General features: G+C 40.1%; 2 protein-coding genes across 2 annotated transcripts in view; one reads left to right on the top strand and one right to left on the bottom strand.

Annotated features, from left to right (window-relative positions):
- Positions 1 to 21,656, top strand: part of SLC5A10 (solute carrier family 5 member 10) — a 176,224-nt gene that overhangs the window by 73,127 nt on the left and 81,441 nt on the right. Inside the window, exon 9 of the mRNA XM_003761323.3 lies at positions 3,520 to 3,655. Coding sequence (XP_003761371.1) covers positions 3,520 to 3,655 — 136 coding nt within the window. The remainder of the gene's footprint in view (positions 1 to 3,519; positions 3,656 to 21,656) is intronic.
- Positions 1 to 21,656, bottom strand: part of FAM83G (family with sequence similarity 83 member G) — a 60,185-nt gene that overhangs the window by 2,195 nt on the left and 36,334 nt on the right. Inside the window, exons 4-5 of the mRNA XM_012542660.3 lie at positions 7,692 to 7,816; positions 4,045 to 5,539 (exon numbers count right to left, since the gene is read on the bottom strand). Of these exons, the coding sequence (XP_012398114.2) occupies positions 4,045 to 5,539; positions 7,692 to 7,816 (1,620 nt within the window). The remainder of the gene's footprint in view (positions 1 to 4,044; positions 5,540 to 7,691; positions 7,817 to 21,656) is intronic.

The raw sequence follows: 21,656 nt of genomic DNA, 5'->3' as shown, positions 1-21,656 counted from the left end.
CTCAAGGGAGGACCAGTTCAGAGATAGATGGGCCCACCCAGTGGTACACGTTCTGTTTCTCTGCAAATCTGAAGGCTCAGGGGCTAGACTGACTGACTCCATCTGGATAGGTTTAGGATAGCTCATTTATTCCTCCCAATATTGGGCTTCAGAACTGAAGGCCTGGAGTAGAACTCAAGGAGAGAGTAGAAGTGAGGTGTTGAAGGAGAGAAAACAGAGGATCTCAAAATTCCAGAGCTGGACAAGATCAGCTAATCCAGGGACTCTTAACTTCTTTTGTGTCCTGACAGAAATCTGTCACTATGCACTACTTGTTAGAATAGTAGTTTTAAATGCCAAAAATAAAATACAGAAGATTACAAAGGAAACTGATAATACTGAAATCTAGCCATCAATATTTTTTTTTTTTTAAAGTTCAGACCCCAAATAAATAAACCCTGGTCTAGTCCAACTTCTTTATTGTACAAATTAAAAATTTAAGCCATCAGAAGGGGAACTGGCTTGGAGAAACTGAGTTGGGGAAAAGGTCAGTATTATATCTTGTACACATAGCTGAGTTGGACTTCGCAATTTTTGCTAGTTCCCTTTTCTTAGTTCCCCTTCCTAGAGACCAGCTTTAAAGACCTGGTACTTTCCAGGACAGACTATAAGCCTTCACACAGCCTGATGTTATTGAACACCATGCCAACAGTTTGGCTGAAAGAGACATAAGCCAATTTAGTGGCAAAGAGGCGTTGGTATCCTGGGAGGCAGGGAGAGGAGAGTAAACACCTGGATGAGACGTGTACACCCATACACCTGGGCAAATGCCTAATGTTCCAAACATTCTAATTTTTCCAAGTCAACCAGGCTAGAAACAATCATAAAACAGAAGGTGTGTTGATACTTCCTGTATATTTTCTGACAACTGGATTCTCTACCTGACCTTAGCCCCTTGGGGTAATAATAGTAATTGCTTACATTTATGTAACTCGTGGCAGCTTACAAGCAACTTTACATACATTATCTCACTGAACTGTGTGATATAGGGGAAAGGGCACTGAGTAGGAATCAGAAGGGTTGGAATTTGGATCCTCTCTTTGTGACATATAACTCTCTTCTTAGGGTATGTGTGAGTTGGATAAGTCAACTGACCTCTCTGAATCTTAATTTCCTTATCTATAAAATGGGGGAAGGTCCCTTCAGAGTCTTGCTCTATAACCCAAGGATCATGCAACTACCACCAACATTGAAGGTACATAGTTGTCTTTTACAGACAATTGGGGTTCAGAAAGGCAAAGGGGTCAAGCTGGGATTTGAACCCAGCTCTCTTGAACTCTTTCCACTATATCGTACTGTTGAGGTAGTACTTTAAGGGATGTTTAAAAAAAATCTCTTCTTGCAACTCTGAGGTAAGTTCACATGATCACGTGAGAAGGCAGTGTTGCATAATGGATGAAAGGCCAACCTTGGAGTCTCTGACTCAAATTCTACCTCAGATACTTAATTTTAGGGGTTTCCTGGACAAGGTATTTAATCTTTCTCAGCCCCAAGGTTCTCAACTATAAAATGGGGATAATAACAGCACCTACAATGCAAAATTGTTGTGAGGGTCAAATGAGATCATATGTAGAAAGCACTTTGTAAACCTTAAAAGTGCTCTGTAAATGTTAGCCATTATTATTATCTTCATTTTATTGACAAGGAAACTGAAACTCTGGAGGAATGAAGCTAAGGTTATATAACTAGTAAGTAGCATTCTAGGGATTTAAACCTAGCTTTTCTTCCCACTACTACTGGCCTTAGACCAGTAATTCTCAAAGTGTGGTCTCAGGGGCCCTGGGGGTTTCCAAAATTCTTTCAGGGAGTTCATGAAGCCCAAACTATTCTCATTATAATATCAAGACATTATTTGCCTACTAAAATATTCCCACTCCACCCCCTTTTTAATGCTGTATGTGTGAGGTCAGATTTTTTTCATAAACTTCAATCAAAATGACAGACTGCAACAGACTGAATGCAAAAGTGGAAATAAGAGCCCAGCTGTCTTCTATTAACCTAGAGATGAAAGGGATCTGTAAGAATACATAAAACAATACCACTCTTCTATGTAAATATTTTCATTTTGGAAAATATAGTTATTTTTCATCAAATATTTATTTAGTTAACATATAGCTGGTTTAATAATTATTTAAAATTATTAATTTTAACAATATCAGTTAACCTAACATACTTAAAGGTATAACCAACAAAGACAAAACGCTATAAAATCCTTAATAATTTATAAGAGTATAAAGAAATTCTGAGGCCAAAAAATCTGAGAACCACTTCCTTAGATATCAGCCATCATTTCTCACTTGCTTCCTTATATACGCCTACTTCTGAGATACAGTCAACAAACAATCACAATCATCCAGGACTGCATCCTTCCTTACTAGTAAGTTGAAACCCGATCCTGACAAGACTCGTCTCCCTAGCAATCTGGAATCCTATCATTTCCCAAAAGCCCAGGGTAGCATTTTTGGTGATTCCCTTAGTTTCCCTCAATTTCTCTAGGGTGTTAATTAACCTAAAGTTGTCCTCTGAAATTGTCTCTTAGATGATTTAAGGCTATTGGGCCGGGTCTGATTTTGGGGACCAGTGTTCTTGAGGAAAAACATGTCAATACCCTAGCTGAAGGAGTAGGCTGGTTCTTCATGAATATTGGCCCCAAAGAACTTAACTTAAGGAAGGATGAGTGCTAAATTAGCCAAGGGTTGGAAAAATCCAAAGGGGCTGACAAATGATGCTCTTTCAGTTTTGCCCATCAAAAAGATGTTTAATAAACAGACTAAAATTTTTACGTCCAAATGAGCATCACCCTTCACCCCAGACTTCTGAAGAGGTTGCTCTTTTATTCTAATGTGCTGCCTTTGCTCAGAATATGAGCAAAACCAGTCTAGGGAGAGTTTATTACCTTTAGATATCCTCTAAATCTTAGAGGATATGTAGGATTTGAGGACAGAACAAAAAGTCCTTTAGAGACCAAAGCTAGAAACTATGGTAGATGCCTGTTATTTAAGGTAAAATAAATAAATAAAGGAATCACCATGAAGTCACAAGACTGGGTTTTTGTTGTGAAGCCTTGAAGGCTGTTGGCAAACAACATTTGGACCTGTGCAGCTTCCTTAAGGGGCTGCTTTGATAGAAACATCCACATACATATTTAAGTTGTGGTCTGTTTGTGTGCCAGAAATAGTAGGTCCCAGAGCACCATTTATTCTGAGCATAGAAGTAATGGCACTCTTATGTATACTGAGGTCTCTGGGTGCCAGGAAGTTACCCTTTGGCCAATTAATCAGAGACTGCAGTGTGCTTTTGAAAGCTCAAGGACAACAGTTATAATTGTTTATGTGAGGAAGAGGGGCTGGGGCTAGACTTCTGAATCCTAGAATAAAACTCATGTTCTTCCTCGCTCTAGGTGAAAATTCCACAAGGATCAAGTTGTCTGTGTCAATGTTTGTCTGGCAACATCCTTTTCTTTCCCACTTTTTCCCCCAGGTCATAGTACAGAGGTCCCTTTCTGCCAGGAACCTGAATCATGCTAAAGCAGGCTCCATCCTCGCCAGTTACCTAAAGATGCTACCCATGATCCTCATCATTATGCCAGGCATGATTAGTCGGGCACTATACCCAGGTATGGCACCTTTCCCTTTTCATACAGCAACTCTGCTAGGAAGGTATGGAATTGGAGGACCTTGGGGGTGGGCAGGACAAAAGACTCTGCAAGTGGTTTACTGTGTGATTGTGGGTGGGTCACTTCCCTTCTCAGCCTCAGTATTCTGGCTTGTCCAATGGAGATCATGAAAAAATTGGAAGCCAAAATAACCCCTTTTAAATAGTCTTACTTAAGATGAGGCAGCGTTAATGAGTTATGCCTTAAACATCTGGGAAACAAAGGAACTCCCTCAACCAGCCACTCCTTGAGGATGTGAGGAAGGAAAGGTCTGAGGAAACTGGCACACAGACTTTGGGCACTTTGAGGGGAAGGACCCCTTCCTAACGCACTTAAAGACGCCATCCTACCTGGATTGCAGGGCTAGTGTAAGCCTTGTTGCTGTCACGCTGGGGGCCCCTTCCCAACACATGTTTAATTTCCTCTTTGCCGTTGTTTTTCTTCCTGCCATACTCATTCTCTCCCCCTGAGCTCTGCAGCCATTGGGAGCTCCTCAGAGGACTCATGAATGTTCCCCGGCTCATGTGGGGGTCACTCAGTTTCCTGTATAGTGGTCGTGTATGACCAGCCCCATTGGGCATGTGCTCTGAGTGGCGCCTCCGGAGTTGGGCGAAGTTGTCCCTCACCTCAAAGTATTCATCTGACACAGAGGATGCTGCAGATTGTCTGTGGCGACTGTTGGTGGAGCCACCTGAAAAACTGTCCTGGTCACTGATGGTCACATAGTCATCATCATCCTCCTCATCCTCTTCTACATTGAGCCCATTGGGAGTCCCTGGAGAAGGTAGGTCCTGGCCCTCCTGGGACATGGACAGCTGTCGGAGAAGCTGGCAGTGCCCACTGGTGGGGTTTTGGCCAGAGTTCTCATGAGGTCTGTAGGGAGTGTTATTGGATGGCCCTTCTTGCTGGAATGATTCCTCTTCAAGGGGTCCCCCACCCTGGTAGTCTAAGCCACCATCATATGAGTTGCCTTTGGTGAGAAAGTCTGTGACATGGACTGTCCTGGGCTTAGGGACTGGTGGCTTGATCTCTGTGTCCTCCTGCTCGCATCTATCCTGGAGATGGCCATTTTCAGCCAAGGTGGCAAAGACTCCCTGGTCTCTATCTTTACCTGTTGGAGTGGGAACATCTTTTGAACTGAGCTCTTCATGGGGTGAGGCAGGCAGGTCCTTTGTCTCTTCCACAGCTGCAGGAGGGTGAGGAGGTACAGCAACTACAGGGCTAACTACCTCCTGGCTCTGCCGCCTTTGTAACAGTTTGTACTGGGCCACAGCCTGAGAGGAAGAGTCACAGATCTTGATTCGGTTCATCTGGCTGGGCTGTGGATTCCACACATTGGGGTCAATGATGTTAATGTAGCCCAGGATGTCACTGCCAGGCTCGGGGTCTGGCTCTACCCACGTGGGCAGGTAATCAAACATGTTGGCACGCTCCATATTCAGCAGCCCTGGGTGGATGGGTAGGGGCTGTTCTAGGAAGTCACCAGGCCGCTCTGCCAGCTGGTTCCCCAACAACACTTTCCCCTTGCCATCCAATTTCTTGCCCTCTCCACTCTCCTGCTTCTCAGAAGAGGCCTTAGCAATCTCATCTGCACTCTTGGCCTTCACCAGAGCATATTTAGGGTTAATGAGTTTCTTGGCGACAGTGCCTGATGGAGCCAACGGGATGACTGTGGGCAGGATGATAGGTTCAGGCTCCGGCTCTTTCTCCATGGGGACTGTTTTAAGGCTGACCCCTTGAGACATGAGGTACAGCTCTTGGAATTGCTTGTCAAACATTTCTACTACCTGACCTGAGAGAACAGAGATCACATTCCGGTCTGTCCTGGCTGCTGACCATGTGAAGCTAGAATGGAAAGGAAACAAAGTTAGTTATCTGGTGAAAAATATCTACATGGTTATACACTGTAATTTCTCTATCTCACCTCTCACTACCTTGTCAGTACATAGTCTAAGCTCTTAGACATGGCAAGAAAAATCTCTTATTAGAAGGGTTACCATCTTGCAAATAGCTACCCTTTCAGGTAAAATAAATTAATATTAGGTGAAAAATAAAGAATTTTTAAAAATAAAGTTAAAATTTATTTTAGTACTGAGATCCTACATTATTAGAACAGAAAGCTATATTAAAGGTCGTCTAGTGCAGAAAGTTATGCTAAGTCTTGGAGATGCAAAGTAAGTGCAAAAACATGGTCCTTGCCCTGAAAAAGCTCATGTTTTAACAAAAGTGACAATGTGCAAATAATTACATACATGCAAGATATATATAGGGCACATGGAAGGTAATCTCAGAGGGAAGGGAAAGAAATGGAGGACCAGGATAGAATTGACTCTTAAAGGAAGCCAGGGAAGCCGAGAGTTCAAGATAAAAAGTAAGAGCACCACCACTGCAGTGGACAGTCAGGGCAAAGATTTGGACTCAGAAAAACAAGTGTGACAAAAAGCATGAAGACTGAGTGACAAATAGACAGGGCAGTGTAACTAGAGCATAGAGTGAGTAGCGGAAATAGTTCAATCTCCTCATTTAGAAAACAGAGACTAAGAGAGAGCATGGGGCCAAAATTTGAACCTAAATCCTCTCATTCCAAATCTATCATGAACTGCTAATGCAACACTGGACAAGTCATTTAACCCCAATTGCCTTGCTAACCTCAACTGTACCCCTCCCCTCCAAAAAAAACAAAAAACAAAAAAAACTCAACTGTACTGTATTGAACTGTACTGAAATTCCCTCATTTAATAGCAAGAAACTAAGGTCCAGGGATGGAAAAGGTCTTTCTAGTTTCATCAAAGTCTACTTTTTTTTTGGCAGAATTGGGCAGAATCACATTGCTTATGTACTTCCTATGAGGAAAGCAAAATCAGTGGGGTGTGGAGTAGGAGAAGTTGTCCCCCTGTATCTGCAAAATCAATGTAATAAGAACTTAAGCTTGTCTTTCTAGGAGCTCCATAAAGACTTGTGCTCCCTTACCACAGTGTTTGCTGTAGTTTATATACAAATCCTGTCACTGGCTCATAATCATAGTCTCCTCAGCTATTTGATAGAGGAAGATGTCAACACAAAGGCTATTTGAATAGATCTGGCAAGACTAGTGTGGGTTGATATCCTGTTTGTAAAAGGGAGTTAATAGCCCGAATACCTCAGCTCTTCTTACTGAGCTCCAGATCATCCCAGTAAAAACTGGCTAAAACTAATCTGACTTTCCTGGATTCCTGGCCTATGGCAGAAACACAGCTAAATGCAGTGTGGCAAAAATCCTGGAAAAGGACAATTGTATTCTAGTCTGGGAAGTCAATGTAACTTCTCTAGGTCTCAGTTCCCTCATCAGACAAACAGGAACAATAGTTCAATCCCTGCCTCTTTCACAGGGTTGCTGAAAGAATTACCTAGCCATAAAGTTGAAAGTATTTTCAAGTATAAGTCCCTATATAAATGGGAGGCATTCCTCAAAGAGGCAGGAGAATAAGAACTACTTTTTCCTCCTTTTTCACACCTTTACTGATCTGGGAGAACTCTTGAGTATGGGCATCCATATTCCATATCCCAGACATGGGGTGCAGATGATGACAGAAGGTGGGCTCCTAAGAAGATGTGGGATCAGCACAAAACAAGAATCAATGTCTGGAGATGGTGTTAATGAGCCAGCCAGGCTTGGCTGGAGGAGCTCAGACATCAGCAACTTTGAGTAATAGGGATGCCTTAATTAAGACTTTCCCAGGATAGGAATGTCTGGAGTGTTGCAAGACCAGATTAAAAGTACAATGAGAGCATGGTGCCAGGGCTCAAGCTGAAAGAACTGGGGTAAGGGAAGGAGGAAGGAGGAGTCGCTATGACATGGGAGAGCTCATCTATCCCAGCCCAAGCTCCTTGTCAACAGACACTCCCGCCCCCAATGCTAATCTTCACAGCCCCTCTCACATTTCTATAGTTTTGAAAAACTAGCTCTGTGAGAAATGGGCTCGAAGAATTGGAGGAAATATCACTCAGGAAGAATCACCTGTAGGAGCCACACATTGCTCGGTCACCATCCACAAACATGAATTTCTGAGCCAGGGCTCCCTTGAACTTGGTAGCTGAACGTGTGAAAAATTCCGTTCCTCCAATGCTCCGGACTCTGAGATTCTGTGGGGGGAAAAAAAGAGAAACTGAGATGGTGAATTAAAGGTTACCTGGTTGGTCCCAAAAGTCTTCAAGTCAATTTAAAGAATTGGTATGAAAGTGCTTTGAAAAGCAGCAAGTAACAGCATAGAAACTAAGCTGTCAATCCCTTATTCAAAAGCTCTTCTGCCTGTTACTTTCTGCCTCAGCCAGGTAGTCAAAAAAAGGTTTCTAGTTTTGATCAATTGGCACAATTGTTATATGAACAGCATCAAACATCGTAATAGAAGAAACATAGTCCACGGGCCTTCTCAATTCTTACCTAGACTACCTCAATGGCCTCTTAGCTGACTTCTCTGCCTCCAGGATCTCCCTTGCCAATCCAGCCTGGGTATACGGCTATGTTAATTTGTTTCTGATTCCTCTTCAACAATGTTACTCCTTACTGGCATAGACCTACATCTCACACCTCACACCAAAATAAGATCAAAATGATTTGGGCATAAAGGATGATACTATAAATAAATCAAGAGAACAAGTAATAATTTACCTATCAGATCTTTGGAGAAGAGAAGAATTTATGACCAAAGAAGAAAGAACTAGAGAACATTATGAAAGGTAAAATGAACAACTTTAATTACATTAAATTAAAAAGGTTTTGCAAACAAAATCAACAAAAACTAGGTTAAAATTGTAGTACAAAGCTGGGAAAAAATCTTTACAGCCAGTATTTCTGATAAAGATCTCATTTCTAAAATATATAAAGAACTGTGTCAAATTTATAAGAACACATTCCCCAACTGATAAAGGGTCAAAGGATACAAACAGATAATTTTCAGATGATGAAATTAAAGTTATCTATAGTTACATGAAAAAATGCTCTAAATCACTATTGGTTAGAGAAATGCAAATTAAAACAACTCTGAGGTAACAATACTCCTCTGGTTCCAACATAGAAAAGCTCTTCAATGGACAAAATACAAATCCTTTACTTGGCATTCAAGGCCCTCTACAAGTCTCACTCTGAACTACCACTCTAACATCATTTTTTTTTTTTCTGGACTTGTAATTTCATTGGTGAAGTTACATGAAGCAGTGAATAGAGTACTGGAATCAGGAAGAACTAAGTACAAGCTTTGCCTAATTAGTAGCTGTATGACCCTGGACAAGTCCCTTACGCCTCAGTTTCCTCATCTGTAAAATGGGGATAATAATAATAATAGAACTAAGCTCCTAAAATTGTTGTGAGGATCAAATAATATATTTGTAAAGCACTTTGGGTCCATTTCATTTTTGCATTTGAATTGCTTGTACCTAACACAGGGGCTGGTGCATAGGAGTGCTTAATAAATACATGCTGATTGATGACAAGATCAGCTCTCTATCAATATTCCACACTGCCACTCTCCAATAATAATAATGATTATTATTATACTAACTGATATCTATGTGGTTGGTCCATATGATTTCATTTGTATTTCATAAGAATGAAGGCAGATGCTAAAGGTATTATTATCCTCACTTTATAGATATGGTTAAATGACTTGCTCATGGATTCCCTGAATGGTATCAGAGATGGGATTTAAACTTGGATTTTCTTGACTTTTATTCCAGTAATTTATCCACCAGAGCATGTTGCCTTTCAGATCTTGTCTTCTGCTGCCTGATATTCATCCTCTGTTTTAGACAAGCTAAAGCATCAATGTTTATTCCCACCTCAGGCCTTTTGTTATTAGTGGTCTTTCAATACAGAATGTTTTCCCTTTCTTCTATTTATCTAAAGTTTTCCCATCCTTCAAGATTCTGTTCAAGAGTTGGTATCTTCCTTCTTCATTACAGCTCACACAGATCTATCTTTTCAATTCCTGCATTGTTTTCTGTTTCCCTTGTTTAAGTTTTTGCACCTAGAATACATTTTCCTTTTGGGAGAATACAACCCCCAAAAGGAAAATGTCAATTCTCAAGTTAATCAAGGACAGATTCATTCTTTATTCGTGTGTTCATTCCTTTATTCACTCATTAAAAAAAAATTATTAAGTACCTACTATATGCAATATCATGTTAGTGTAAGTTTCTCACTGGAAGTTCCCTGTATTAATGAAATCAGAGTTCTGATTTTAATAAAAAGATACATAATCCATTGCATTAATATCATGTCCATATACTGCAACAACTTGGCAATCCTGAAGTAAAGTAAAACACTGTTTTCCCAACAATACATACACAAATCTACAGCACTGAGAAAGATTTTCTGTCCTCAAAGAGCATACAATCAATCAAGGAGACTAACGTATGTGTACAGAGTAATACAAAACAGATATGTAATACAATGTAATACAATACAAATGAGGCTGTGATAGGTACATAAGGTGGGTAGTGGAAATTACTTCCAGTTGGGCAGATGTGAGAGTTGACATTTGAGGTGGACTTTGAAGGATAAGTCAAGAGTAGGATACAATGGTATACCCTTACTGTGGGTAATAAATCCTTTGATTAGTCTATTTTTCTGTTGTCTACTGGAGGGCTATTTCAGTCCTTATTAGGGTGAAGAGGAAAGAGGAGGCAAGCAATACTAAAGAAAAGTCCTTATGAGATCCCTGCAAATCATTACAATGTCAAGTTTGCTCATATTTGGCAGCTAAAATGAAGCTACTGGGTTCCCTGTAGATTTCAACAAGTTCCTTCCAGTCCCAGGTCTTCAGGGGTGACGATGCATAGATATTTTCTCAGCTGGGTATGCACCCCTTCTCTATCAGTCCTCCACCATCACAGCACAGATAAATCCACTTAAATTGTCTGAGGCCTGGTTTTCATACTGCCACTCATGGTTGAAAGCATGCAAGGAACTCTTTCAGATAACCAAATAATCTTGCCTTTTGATAACTTTTTCTCTGGTTTCTCATACAATTTCTAAAAAGTTATCTCTATCTTAAAAGATACAATCATGGACTTGAGTTCAAAGCCTGTCTCAGACACTTATTGGCTGTGTGATGCTGGACAAGTCACTTAAACTCTGTTCAGCCTCAGTTTGCTCATCTGTAAATTCAAGGTAATAATAGCACAAAAGTGGGTCTTAACTTCAGAAAAATAGAATGTTCACGCAAAGAATTATGTATCTTTTCTTTAATCAGACCTCTAATTTAATTAATCTAGAGAGTATCCAATGAGGAACATACACTAACATAGTATTACATGAAAGGGACATTTAAAATCATTTACTTTACCTCCCTTGTTTTAGGGAGAAGGAAACAAGGTGATATGACAAGATAACAAAGATGGTAGGTATTGAAGAGCAAAGACTAGATGATCTCAGGTTTTGAGATTCTTAGTTCTTTCAATTCCATCATGTCACCCACATGACTTTATCTCCCCCAAGTATGGCACAAATACTTTAGGCTCCAAGATTAATAGCCTTCATCAAATCCTGGGAGTTTGAGGTGATGCTAACATGAAGCTCTGCCAACATGTACCTAATAGCATTCTGGATTTCACATCCTATAGCTAATCCCTTGCCTCGTTATATTCCATGATTTTTTGAAAAGCAGAGAATAAGATGTTGTTCTTAGGGAAGACGGCACATTTTCAGTGGGAACTCTGCCCACATCCCACTCTTCTTGGACCTCCTACTTTCCAGGTGTATCTGTTTATGCTGTCTTCTGTATATGCAAGCAGAAAGAAAGAAAGGATCGGAACCCCCACAGCTGGTTCAATAGCTCCTTGGATAAGCCCTTTCAAAATCATAATGATTTAAGAGCAAACATAATATATTATTGCATTTGATACTCAAAACAATTGTATTCTGTAGGTGCTTTTTAGAGAGGAGGAAACTTTAATGAGGCAGGCTTTGAAATCAGATCCATGATTGTGCCATTTAAGTTAGAGAGAACTGCAAGAATCTTGGCAAAAGGCAAGGAAGTCACCTGAAAAAATCTTTCACATGCTATCAATCACAAAGAACAAGTAGCTGTGATCACTCCCAGGACTGAAATGCAGTTACTTTTGGGGAGAAGCTAGCTACCTTTCATTACTGCCTAGGAAAAGAAGGTCAGTATATTGGTCCCTGTTTAGGGGAATCTGACAGCAGCTAAATATAACAGAACCAAAATACAGAACCCAACTAAAGCCTCCCTGTTGGGATTTGTGTGCATTCTTAATGCCCTTTTTCTATGAAGGATACCCACTGGCAAAATCAATCAATCATCAAGCATTTATTACATGCCTATGAGGCTGCAGGGACCTTGAAACACAAGTGTGTTAGGGGATAGAATGGCATGACCATCAAAGGCTCCTGTGATTTGTTTCAGACATAATATAAGCCCTTTTTTTTTTGGTTGAAAATAGCTGTTGCCAGGTTCTGGAGGGGATGCAAGAGTAACAGGACTAGTTTCAAAGCTGAAGTATCATCTCTTGATTTCCTGGGATAGTGAAAGAGAAAGAGAATAATGTCATCATTGATCAATAGCTCATCCTAGGCTCCTCTAGAGCTCTTCTAAACATGAAGGAGTGGGACTAGTCCTGGAGGAGGTGGGCTTTCTTGTGGTGTCGTTGAAGCAGAGTCTCAAAGTTAGAAAAAAATCTTCAAAATCACTGAGTCCAGTATAAGAATATCATTTATAGCATCACCAATGTGTGGAAGGCCATCAAACTCTGCTCAAATAACTCCTATGACATGGAACTTACTATTTCAGTTCAATAATTTAATTCAACAAACATGATTTAGGTGTTTACCATATACAAAGTATTGTACTCTATGCTCAGGATGCTAAGATGAACTAGAATACAAGTCTCTGCTCTCTAAGCTTGTAAGTGCAGAAGGAAGGCATTTTTCATTGTCAGTCAACTCTAGTTATAAAATCTACCCTCCTGTTAGTTCTACTTTTGGCCCTCGCTCTGTCACTGAGAACTAACTATACAGAGGTGACCAGCTAACATGCATTCCCTAAGTCTTCCCTTCTCCAAGTTAAATGTTTCAAGTTCAATCAATTAATCAATAGACATTTACTAAGCACCTATCTATAGGTTAGGCATTGTGTCAAGCTATTTCAAATGATATTCAAATGACATGAATTCTGGATCCTTCCCATCCTGATTATTCTCCTGTGGACATCACAGAATCTCAGAGCTGGAAGGATCTCAGAGGCTGGTGATTGCAAACCCTGCCTAAACAACAAATCCAAGTTGTCTGATGGTCTCAAGTGAGAAAAAATTCACTACTTTCTAAAGCAACTCACCTGACTTCGGCATAGCTGCAATTGGGTAAATGTTCCTTATATCCTTATGCTCTTCTTGCAGTTCTGCTCTTTGAGACTAAGCAGAACAATCCTAATTCTTCTTCCCAGACAACAAGTACTTCAAATAGTTCAAAGACAGCTACATATTCACTTGCTAAAATGTCTTACTATCAAATACTTATAATGTATTTTAACTTAATTTAACAATTATCAGTTATTTATTACATGCAAGAAAATGTGCTGTGTTAGTTGCCAAGGGGTAGTGTGGCCTAATAGACAGAACCAAGGATGGAATGAGGAATATCAGAAAATCTTAGCAGATCCAGGAGATCTGTCCAGGACTCTTCTCTTCAGTCCCCTCAAACACTTCCAGCACATTTCTGAGAGGATTCTATGAGGGACACCCAGAGTATCATGACCTAGCCCTGTAAGAGACATGGAGATAAGTGTACCCTTTATTCCTGAGCTCATATGCCTCCCTGACATTGAGCATACAGAGCAGGAAGTTGATTTTCTCCTGAGGCAATTGGCATTTGTAACTTTGTACCAGTCATGGAACCACACTTGGGACTGGAAGTAGGAACAAAGCAGATCTGGGAAGGATTTGCCAGACGTGTGTTGCTACCACTGTTATAACCACAGAACATGTTCAGCATTTGTCTGTCATTTCTTGAATATCTGTCCTATGAAAGAACACCCAAGCTGTCAGGAAGCAGGACAGTTTGGAGCTGAGCTTAGGAAGAGAGAGGAGGAAAAGAGAAAGAGAAGGAGGGAGGGGGGAAAGAAAGAATGGAAGGGGAAAAGGAAGAAAAGGAAAGAAAGAAAAAAAAGAAAACATAGCATTTCTTTCCAGTGAGGAGATCCTATCATGGGAAAAAAAATGGTAGAATGATGAACTGCCAAGGGAACCAACCAAAAGATATCCAAGGAAAGTATAAGAAGAAAAGTAGCTAACTCTGCTAAGGCTCTCCCCGTCCTCCCTCCCACCCCCACCCCAAGAGAAAAAGAAAGAAAGAAAATAGCTCACTGGTCAACCTATGCACTTTTTGAAACAATGAGACACTGTATCAGACGATGGTATTTGTGACAGGAAAAGGCAGGAAGGAAATGTGACAAGAACCACCCCCTTCCAACTATTATCAGACATGTGTGGGCTTCGTCTTCCTCTGCAGGGTTTGAAGGGCTGAACTAGTAGAATCATCTCCATCTGGCTGAAGGTGGGGCCACATCTAATTGCACAGAGGTGTATGCAAGGACCCAGCTAGGCTTCTCATTAACAGAGCAGGTGGCTGGGAAAAAAAGTCCAGATTGCCTAACTCCTAAATGATATTTTCTCCACACCTATTATGTTCATGCTACTCAGAAATAGCTTGGGGCCACTGTCTACCAGAACCTTATTTAGTTCTGGTTTTAGACAACTTAGTGGTTGCATTATGGTGGCTAACTGGCTTTAAAGTCAGGCAGGTCTGGAATCTCCACTAAAAACAAATTTTAAAAAAAGAGAGAACTTGTGTAGAGCTGATCACTGGCAAAATGGGAAGGTGTTTGGGCTTGGTCTTTCTCACTTTTTTGAGCAAATCACTTAAACTTCTGCTCTAGATCAAAGGTGCTAACTCTGGGCATCCCTCTAAACCAGATTAAAACATAATTGGAAAATGTTTAGCAAAACAAAAAGCAAAAGCAACATAAATAATGTTCATTCATGATTTTCTAAGCCAATAGGGGACTTTTGGGGATCCATTTCTATTTGAATTTGACTCCATTCTTATAGGCAACTTTCTAAATTATTGATATGACAGGGAATTTCCTTCCCTGGGAGTTGCCTAAATCTGTAAAACCATAAATGGACTCCTTATTTCAAGGATGAAGGCTATGATCTAGACCACCTAAGATAGTTAGTACAAGGGCAAAGAGATAGCTACACATGCCCTTTATGCAAGTTGGCCACATGCTAAATATGCAGTCTTCATTTTGTCCCGAGTCACACCTGTTTCTTTTAGAACATGTCTTCTTTGAGGGTCTAGTTCAGTATTCTAAATCACTTTGGATCAAGAGCTTGAGCCAGTTTTGCTTGCTCCAAACCAAAATGACTTACGTCAATTTGCCAATTTCCTAAAGTGAACCCCAATATTTTACCGAACCTGAACCAGTATGAACAGGGACCAACGCTAGATGTTTTTTAAAAAATAAACTATGAACCAAACATTCTTTTTGCCCAACTAAAATGACATTTTTTGATCATTCACCTAACTATATCATAAGCAGGATCTCATAAAATATTATCTGATGTTAATGGTCCAGAGGTAAAGTGTAGATGGGCTAACTCAACAGGGGACAGACAATGTGGCTTAGTAGGAATCACAGGATTAAGCTCTAAATTCAGACATCCTTTTTAACTTCTCAGTTTACATTGTGACTGGTGTTAATTCTCCAATTGATATTTTAGTTTCCCCATTTATGAAGTTGGACTGTGATACCTCACTGAAAAGTTCTAAGAATCACCAGTTTAGATCTCTAAAAAGGTTTAAGGCTTCGTGGGTAAGGCCCTAGGTCGATGATTTCCTCAAGCCATAGCCAAGATTATAAAATTACCAAAAGGGTTTCACATAGATCTACCCATACTGTGTAAAATATTTTCAGAAAATCTTAAAAGCTAAATTCTAATTGCTCTCCTTCAGAAAGCCAAGTTGATTTGAGGCCGTCTTTTATAAATGACTCAGATCTCTAGTCCTAGAGATGTCCAAAAAAAGAGGACACACTTATACAATGAAAGGAAGGTGAGGAGGGACAGTGACAAGGATGGGGAGGCCCAATTATAATTTCTGCTGGACCTCTAGGTCCTAGCTATAAGTCTTTATTTAAAGAAACCACATCAGAGAGCAGCAAGGTGGTGCAGGAGATAGACCATCAGTAGTGGAGTCAGGAGGATTTGAATTCAAATGTGGACTCAGACACTAGCTATGTGATCTTGGACAAGTCACGTAACCCAAACTGTCTCCGCAAATATTTATGAAAAGTTAAAAAATAAAAACCCACTTTTCTCCACTTACATAGATATTACTATATATCACAATCCCTAAACTATTAAAATAGCCTTCTAATTGGTCTTTTTATCTCAAGAATCTTCTCACTCCACTCCAGCCTCTAGCCATCTACCAAAGTGATTCGCCTAAAGCCTAAGTCTGGCAATATTATCACTTTGACACCCCTTCCCCCATACCCAACTCTCTCCATCCTCCTATGTTTGTTAATTAACACTTTCCCATCTTTCTGCTTGTTTTATACATTACTTTCATCCATGAATTCTTCAATCCTGCCACAGTCACCTTGGTGTTCCTTAAACACAACACTCCATTCTTATGACTTAATGCATACTGATTCCTATGTTTAGGATATTCTTCCTCCTTATCTTTACCTTGAAAAAACCCTGGCTTTCTTCAGTGATTGAGATCAAACCCAACCCTCTACCCAGGACTTTTCATAGTCCTCCACGCTGATTCTGCCTTCTGTCTAACTTTAATGTGCCTTTTTATGTAGATAGTGTCTCCCCCATAAAAATTTCAGTTTCTTGAGGGCAGAGGCTGTTTTTTGCCTTTTATTTGTATTCCTAAAGTGTAGTACACTATCTGGCCTATAGTATACACTTAATAAATTTTATTCACTCACTGAAAAGAAATCTAGGATGTTGTTTCTGAGTTCTGATGCTAAGCCACATTGTCTGTCCCCTGTTGAGTTAGCCTATGTACATTTTACCTCTAGACTAACATTAGATAATACTTTATGAGATCTGAATATTCCTGTGAATTTAGGAAAAACAGACAAGAGGGATTAAAGTATAGGCATCAAAATTAAAGAGAGAAAATCTCTCACAAGAAGAGTAATATGTTAAACTCTAGTAACCATTTCTTAAGGGGAACATTGAAAAACAGAAATACTTCTGAAATGGATGTCTTCTCTTCAAGTTAAATTCCTACCAACATGTTTTTACACAGAGATTTTTTTTAATAGTATTTTGTTTTTCCAAATACATGTAAAGATAGTTTGCAACATTTACCTTTGTAAACCCTGTGTTTTAAATTTTTCTCCCCGCCTCTCTCTCCCTCCCCAAGACAGCAAGAAATCTGATATAGGCTCAACATGTGTAATTTTTCTAAACACATTTCCATATTCATCATGCTGTGCAATAAAAATCAAATCAAAAGTGAAAAAAAAAAGCCAAGAAAAAAAACAAACAACAACAAAAAAAGTGGAAATACTATGCTTTGATCCACATTCATATTCCATAGTTCTCTCTCTAGATGCAGATGGCACTTTTTATCACAAGTCTATTGGATTTAAGCTAAGAGATTTTGATTTAATACTGACTAGAGTTTTCCTGGAGCCAGTTACTTCTGCCAATGTTATGCTCAAAGCTCTTTTACTCAGGATATTTAAATGCAAAGCTTTGTCCATGTTTTAAAGGGCACACAGTGGGAGATATTAGGCTTACTCTCACAGACCAGAAATCAGTATGGCTTATAAATGATGAAAAGCCCACTGACAATACTGAGCAGAGACCACCCAATTCCCTTCACATATTGCCCATGGCTCCCTTCCACTTTATCTTCCCAGGAACCCAACTGGATAAATCAGAAGGTGATTCCTCTCCTCACCTGACATCCCCCTAGGGAATACTAGGAACTTGAAATGGGGACACAACAGAAATCTGGGCTGAAAGGGTTTTTTTTTTTTTTGACAGGAACAACTAAGCAGGAGGGAGCAGATGACTGAAGTTGGAGATTAACCGTTCCCTCAGACACAGGGCTTACAATGGCCAGACTATCAGTCATCAAAGCCTGGATGATTTTGTTTCAAGAGATGGTCTTGGCTCTGGGGAAAAGCATCTAGCCATTCATGCTGCTGTCCCCATTTTTGTTCCTTCTTCCTAGGACAGGGAGTATCCCTGACATCATCATCACCATCACCATCCTACAAACTCACATTTGTACAGTTTACAAAGTTTACTGTTTATAAAAAGCTGGCACATCCCTTTCTCCATTTGTTCTCACAAGATCCTTGCCAGTAGACAAGGCTATAATTGTTATCTCCTCTTGACAAATGGGGAAATTGAAGATTAGAAAGCTTTTCAAAGGTCACATAGTTAATAAACAAAGCATCAACTTTCAACAATTAGACTGGGGTTTGGGGGAAGTGGGGCAGCTAAGCAGCACAGTGGAGAATGCCAGGTTGAGAGTCAGGAAGACTTCTCTTCTTGAGTTCAAATATGGCCTCAGACGCTTATTTAATGTGTGAACCTGGGCAAGTCACTTGACCCTGTTTGCCTCAGTTTCTTCATCTGTAAAATGAAGTGTAAAAGAAAATGGCAAACAGTCCCAGTATCTTTGCCAAGAAAATCCCAAATGAGATCAGGAGGAGCAGGACACAACTGAAAAATGACTGAATGACAACTAAAGGAAGTGAGTCTGCATATCCTTCATGACACAATTAACCTCAGGCACAATATTTTCTCTAGGCTGCAGTATGGACTTAGCAATAGATAAGCCAAACCTGTTAGACCCTGATTTAATGTATCCTAAGCCTGTGATTCAGGTTCTTATCATAGTGCTATGGGGGAAGGAACTCATTTCCTTTTATGGATAACATTTGTTTTTTTTAAGGATGTCAAATATAATAGTATCAAAGGGACCACATGCAGGAAATGGTATCAGAGACAGAAAAAAAGATCTCTATCCAGGGGTGCTCCTTGCTGCAATGTCTATACCAGAGGTCCTCAAACTACAGCCAGCAGGCCAGATGCAGCAGCTGAGGATGTTTATCCCCCTCACCCAGGGCTATGAATTTTCTTTATTTAAAGGCCCACAAAACAAAACTTTTGTTTTTACTATAGTTTGGCCCTCCAACAGTCTGAGGGACAGTGAACTGGCCCCTTATTTAAAAAGTTTGAGGACCCCTGGTTGATACCATACAGAAGCAGGGAGAAGACTATATAAACTGCCTGAGAACATAATTTTTATCTTTGTATTACTCGCTCTTAGCACGGTTCTTGGCACATAGTAGGAATTTAATAAATATCTGTTGAATTGAGAGGAAAACCAGTGTGATGAAAGTTACCGTGCAGGCAGACTGAAGGTGAGCCAGACCTTAATTTGTTTCTGTGACTAGATTGGCCACATGGTTCCTCAAAGGTGTTCTACTGTTTCAGAAATGGTCTGAACCAATGACAGCAGCAGACAGCTTTCTAGTTCCTCTATCCTCATACATGCCTCTGCACTCAAAAGCACTTCTGGCATAGTCTTATTTTCCTTTGACAGAACTCAGCAGAAGGGAGACACAAATAATAAGGTGAAATTAAAAAAACAATTGTGGGCTACAAATTAAAATGCTGAGATTCTAGCCCTGATACTGATTTATTGGATGGTACTCTGAATCTTGGTTTTCTCCACAATAAAGCATAAGGATTGGATTAGATGTTCTCTATGAACTCTTTTGGCTCTAACATTTAAAGTCTAAGATTCCGAAGAAGATAGCTTCTTAGGGAAGGAAGCCAAGGAGAGACAAAAGCAGACCCAAAGAAACACTGAAACAGAATGTCTGGGAGAGGTGAAGACCCTGAAGCTCGGCTTACAAAGAGAGAATTTTTTGGGGGCTTCTGATTCCTCTTTTTTAAATGGGAGGTTGGGGGAAATGGCTTTTTAGATCCTAAGATAATCTCTGTTTAAAAAGATAGAGGAAAAAGAGACAGTTGCGGGTGTTTCAGCATGGCAACTATGACTGAAATATTTGGTCACATTATGCTTTTGCTGGAAAAGTTCAAAGTCAGGCTAACTTTGCCGAGAGGGTTGCTTCAAAGTCCAGAGAGGAGAACCAGAAGAATCCAGATGAATGCTATGCTGCAACAACAGGCCAGAGTCAGGAGTCTGGAAAGTAAAAGTCCTTGGGGCTGAAAAACAGACTTGAATTGACTAACTACACTGTCAATCTGAATAACATAGTGGTCTCATTGCTCTACAGGGACAAACCTGCCTTACATTCTCATTCCCAAGACTATCAAAGTGTAAAAAAAAAAAAAAAAAAAAAAAAAAAAAATCAGAACTATGTAGCCACAATTTAGGCTTGGTAATATTTTCCTGAATTGGACAGTTACCAGTTTTTCCAGTTTAGCTGTAAAAGATTGACATGGATATTTTATTTTGTTTTATTCTAGCTAATCAAGTTACTGGCATTTCTGGCCTCTGATGGCTGACTCCCAGGCATCAGGGCTTCATCTGGTTCCTAACCTACTATTGGGGACAGAAAGGCCCTTCTATAATAGAGCACAAAACCATGTAGTAGAGCTTATTCATAGCAGATAAAGCTGGGGAGCTCAATCAATTGAGACAGAACTCAGGAAGAAAGTTGTGTATGAGCCAAACTACAGAGAATTACTTGAAACTTCAGGGCTACATTTTAATTTAGAACCCTAGATTCTAGTCTTGGTGATCCTGGACAAGTCACCTTCATCATTCTGGGTTTCAATTTCATCATTTGTGAAATAGGAATAAATCCAGCCCAGTCTACCTCCAAGAGGTATCATGAGGATTTTTTTAAACAATGATAACAGCTCACAATTATACAAAGCTTTAAAATACTTTTCCCACAATGACATTTTAAAGAATGCAGGGCAAGAATTTCCACACCAATTTTTAAAATAAGACTCCAAAAAAGTGAAATGATTTTCCTAAAGTCTCATAGCTAAATTCCTGAGACAGGATTCTAACCAGGTTTCTTCATTCCAAGTCTAGCAATCTTTCCACTGTGCCTCTAAAGATGTAATAGGGATTCGGGGATTACTAAATTCTTCTAATCCTAACTTCAACAGCACTGAAAATTTTGATCCAGAAATAATTTGACTCTGCTCTAAATCATTAACAGAAAATGTAGGAATTATCCAGTCGTAAAGTAAGTCATTATAAAGCATTGGCTGTTCTTGATTTACAAAAGGTTAGAGTTTCCATGTTAGTTTATTGTGGGTCCTAACAAGGCAGAGTTCAAAACTAGCACAATTCCACGGTCCAGGAAGGGCCAATATTGCTACAGGCCTTCAGTGGGTCTCCCTTCCAACCTCACTGTCTCAGAGTCACAAACTGCCTTCATTAGTAAGTAATTCAACCTGTGACAAATCTCAGGAAGCATTTCTCATTAAAGATTCCATCTACGCTCTCTTGTCAACAGCCTGCAATGGGGAGAGTTGACAGCAACTTTCCTGAGCCAGAACTCCAGAACTGGGAATAAGCTGGGATAGCATGTGCCTTCCCAGCTTCCCAGCAGTCTACAGGCTAAAGTCCAGACTCCTCAGTCTGAGTTCTGTTGTGAACTCTGTGCTCCCTTCTCACTGTCCTTCACCCTTCACGAAGGGTGCATGCCCTTCACGAAGTTCTCCTTACCTGGAATGTCCTCACCACCCATCTAAACGTTACTTGTCCTTTAGGTCCCAAATCAAAATCTGCTTCCTTTTGTTGCAGCACCCATTTCTATTTACTTACAGCCTCTGCTACCCTCTTGAGCACTTGATCACGTACGGCCTATCTAGTCTTTTTTTCCCCCAAGTGTGTATCTTGTTCCTTCCCTCCCCTTCACTTCTAATTAGATCAGAA

The sequence above is a fragment of the Sarcophilus harrisii genome, chromosome 1 (genome assembly GCF_902635505.1).
Source record: "Sarcophilus harrisii chromosome 1, mSarHar1.11, whole genome shotgun sequence".
In the NCBI taxonomy this organism is placed as follows: domain Eukaryota; kingdom Metazoa; phylum Chordata; class Mammalia; order Dasyuromorphia; family Dasyuridae; genus Sarcophilus; species Sarcophilus harrisii.
The sequence above is the reverse complement of the archived record's forward strand: the minus strand, read 5'-3'. Positions and strand labels throughout refer to the sequence as shown.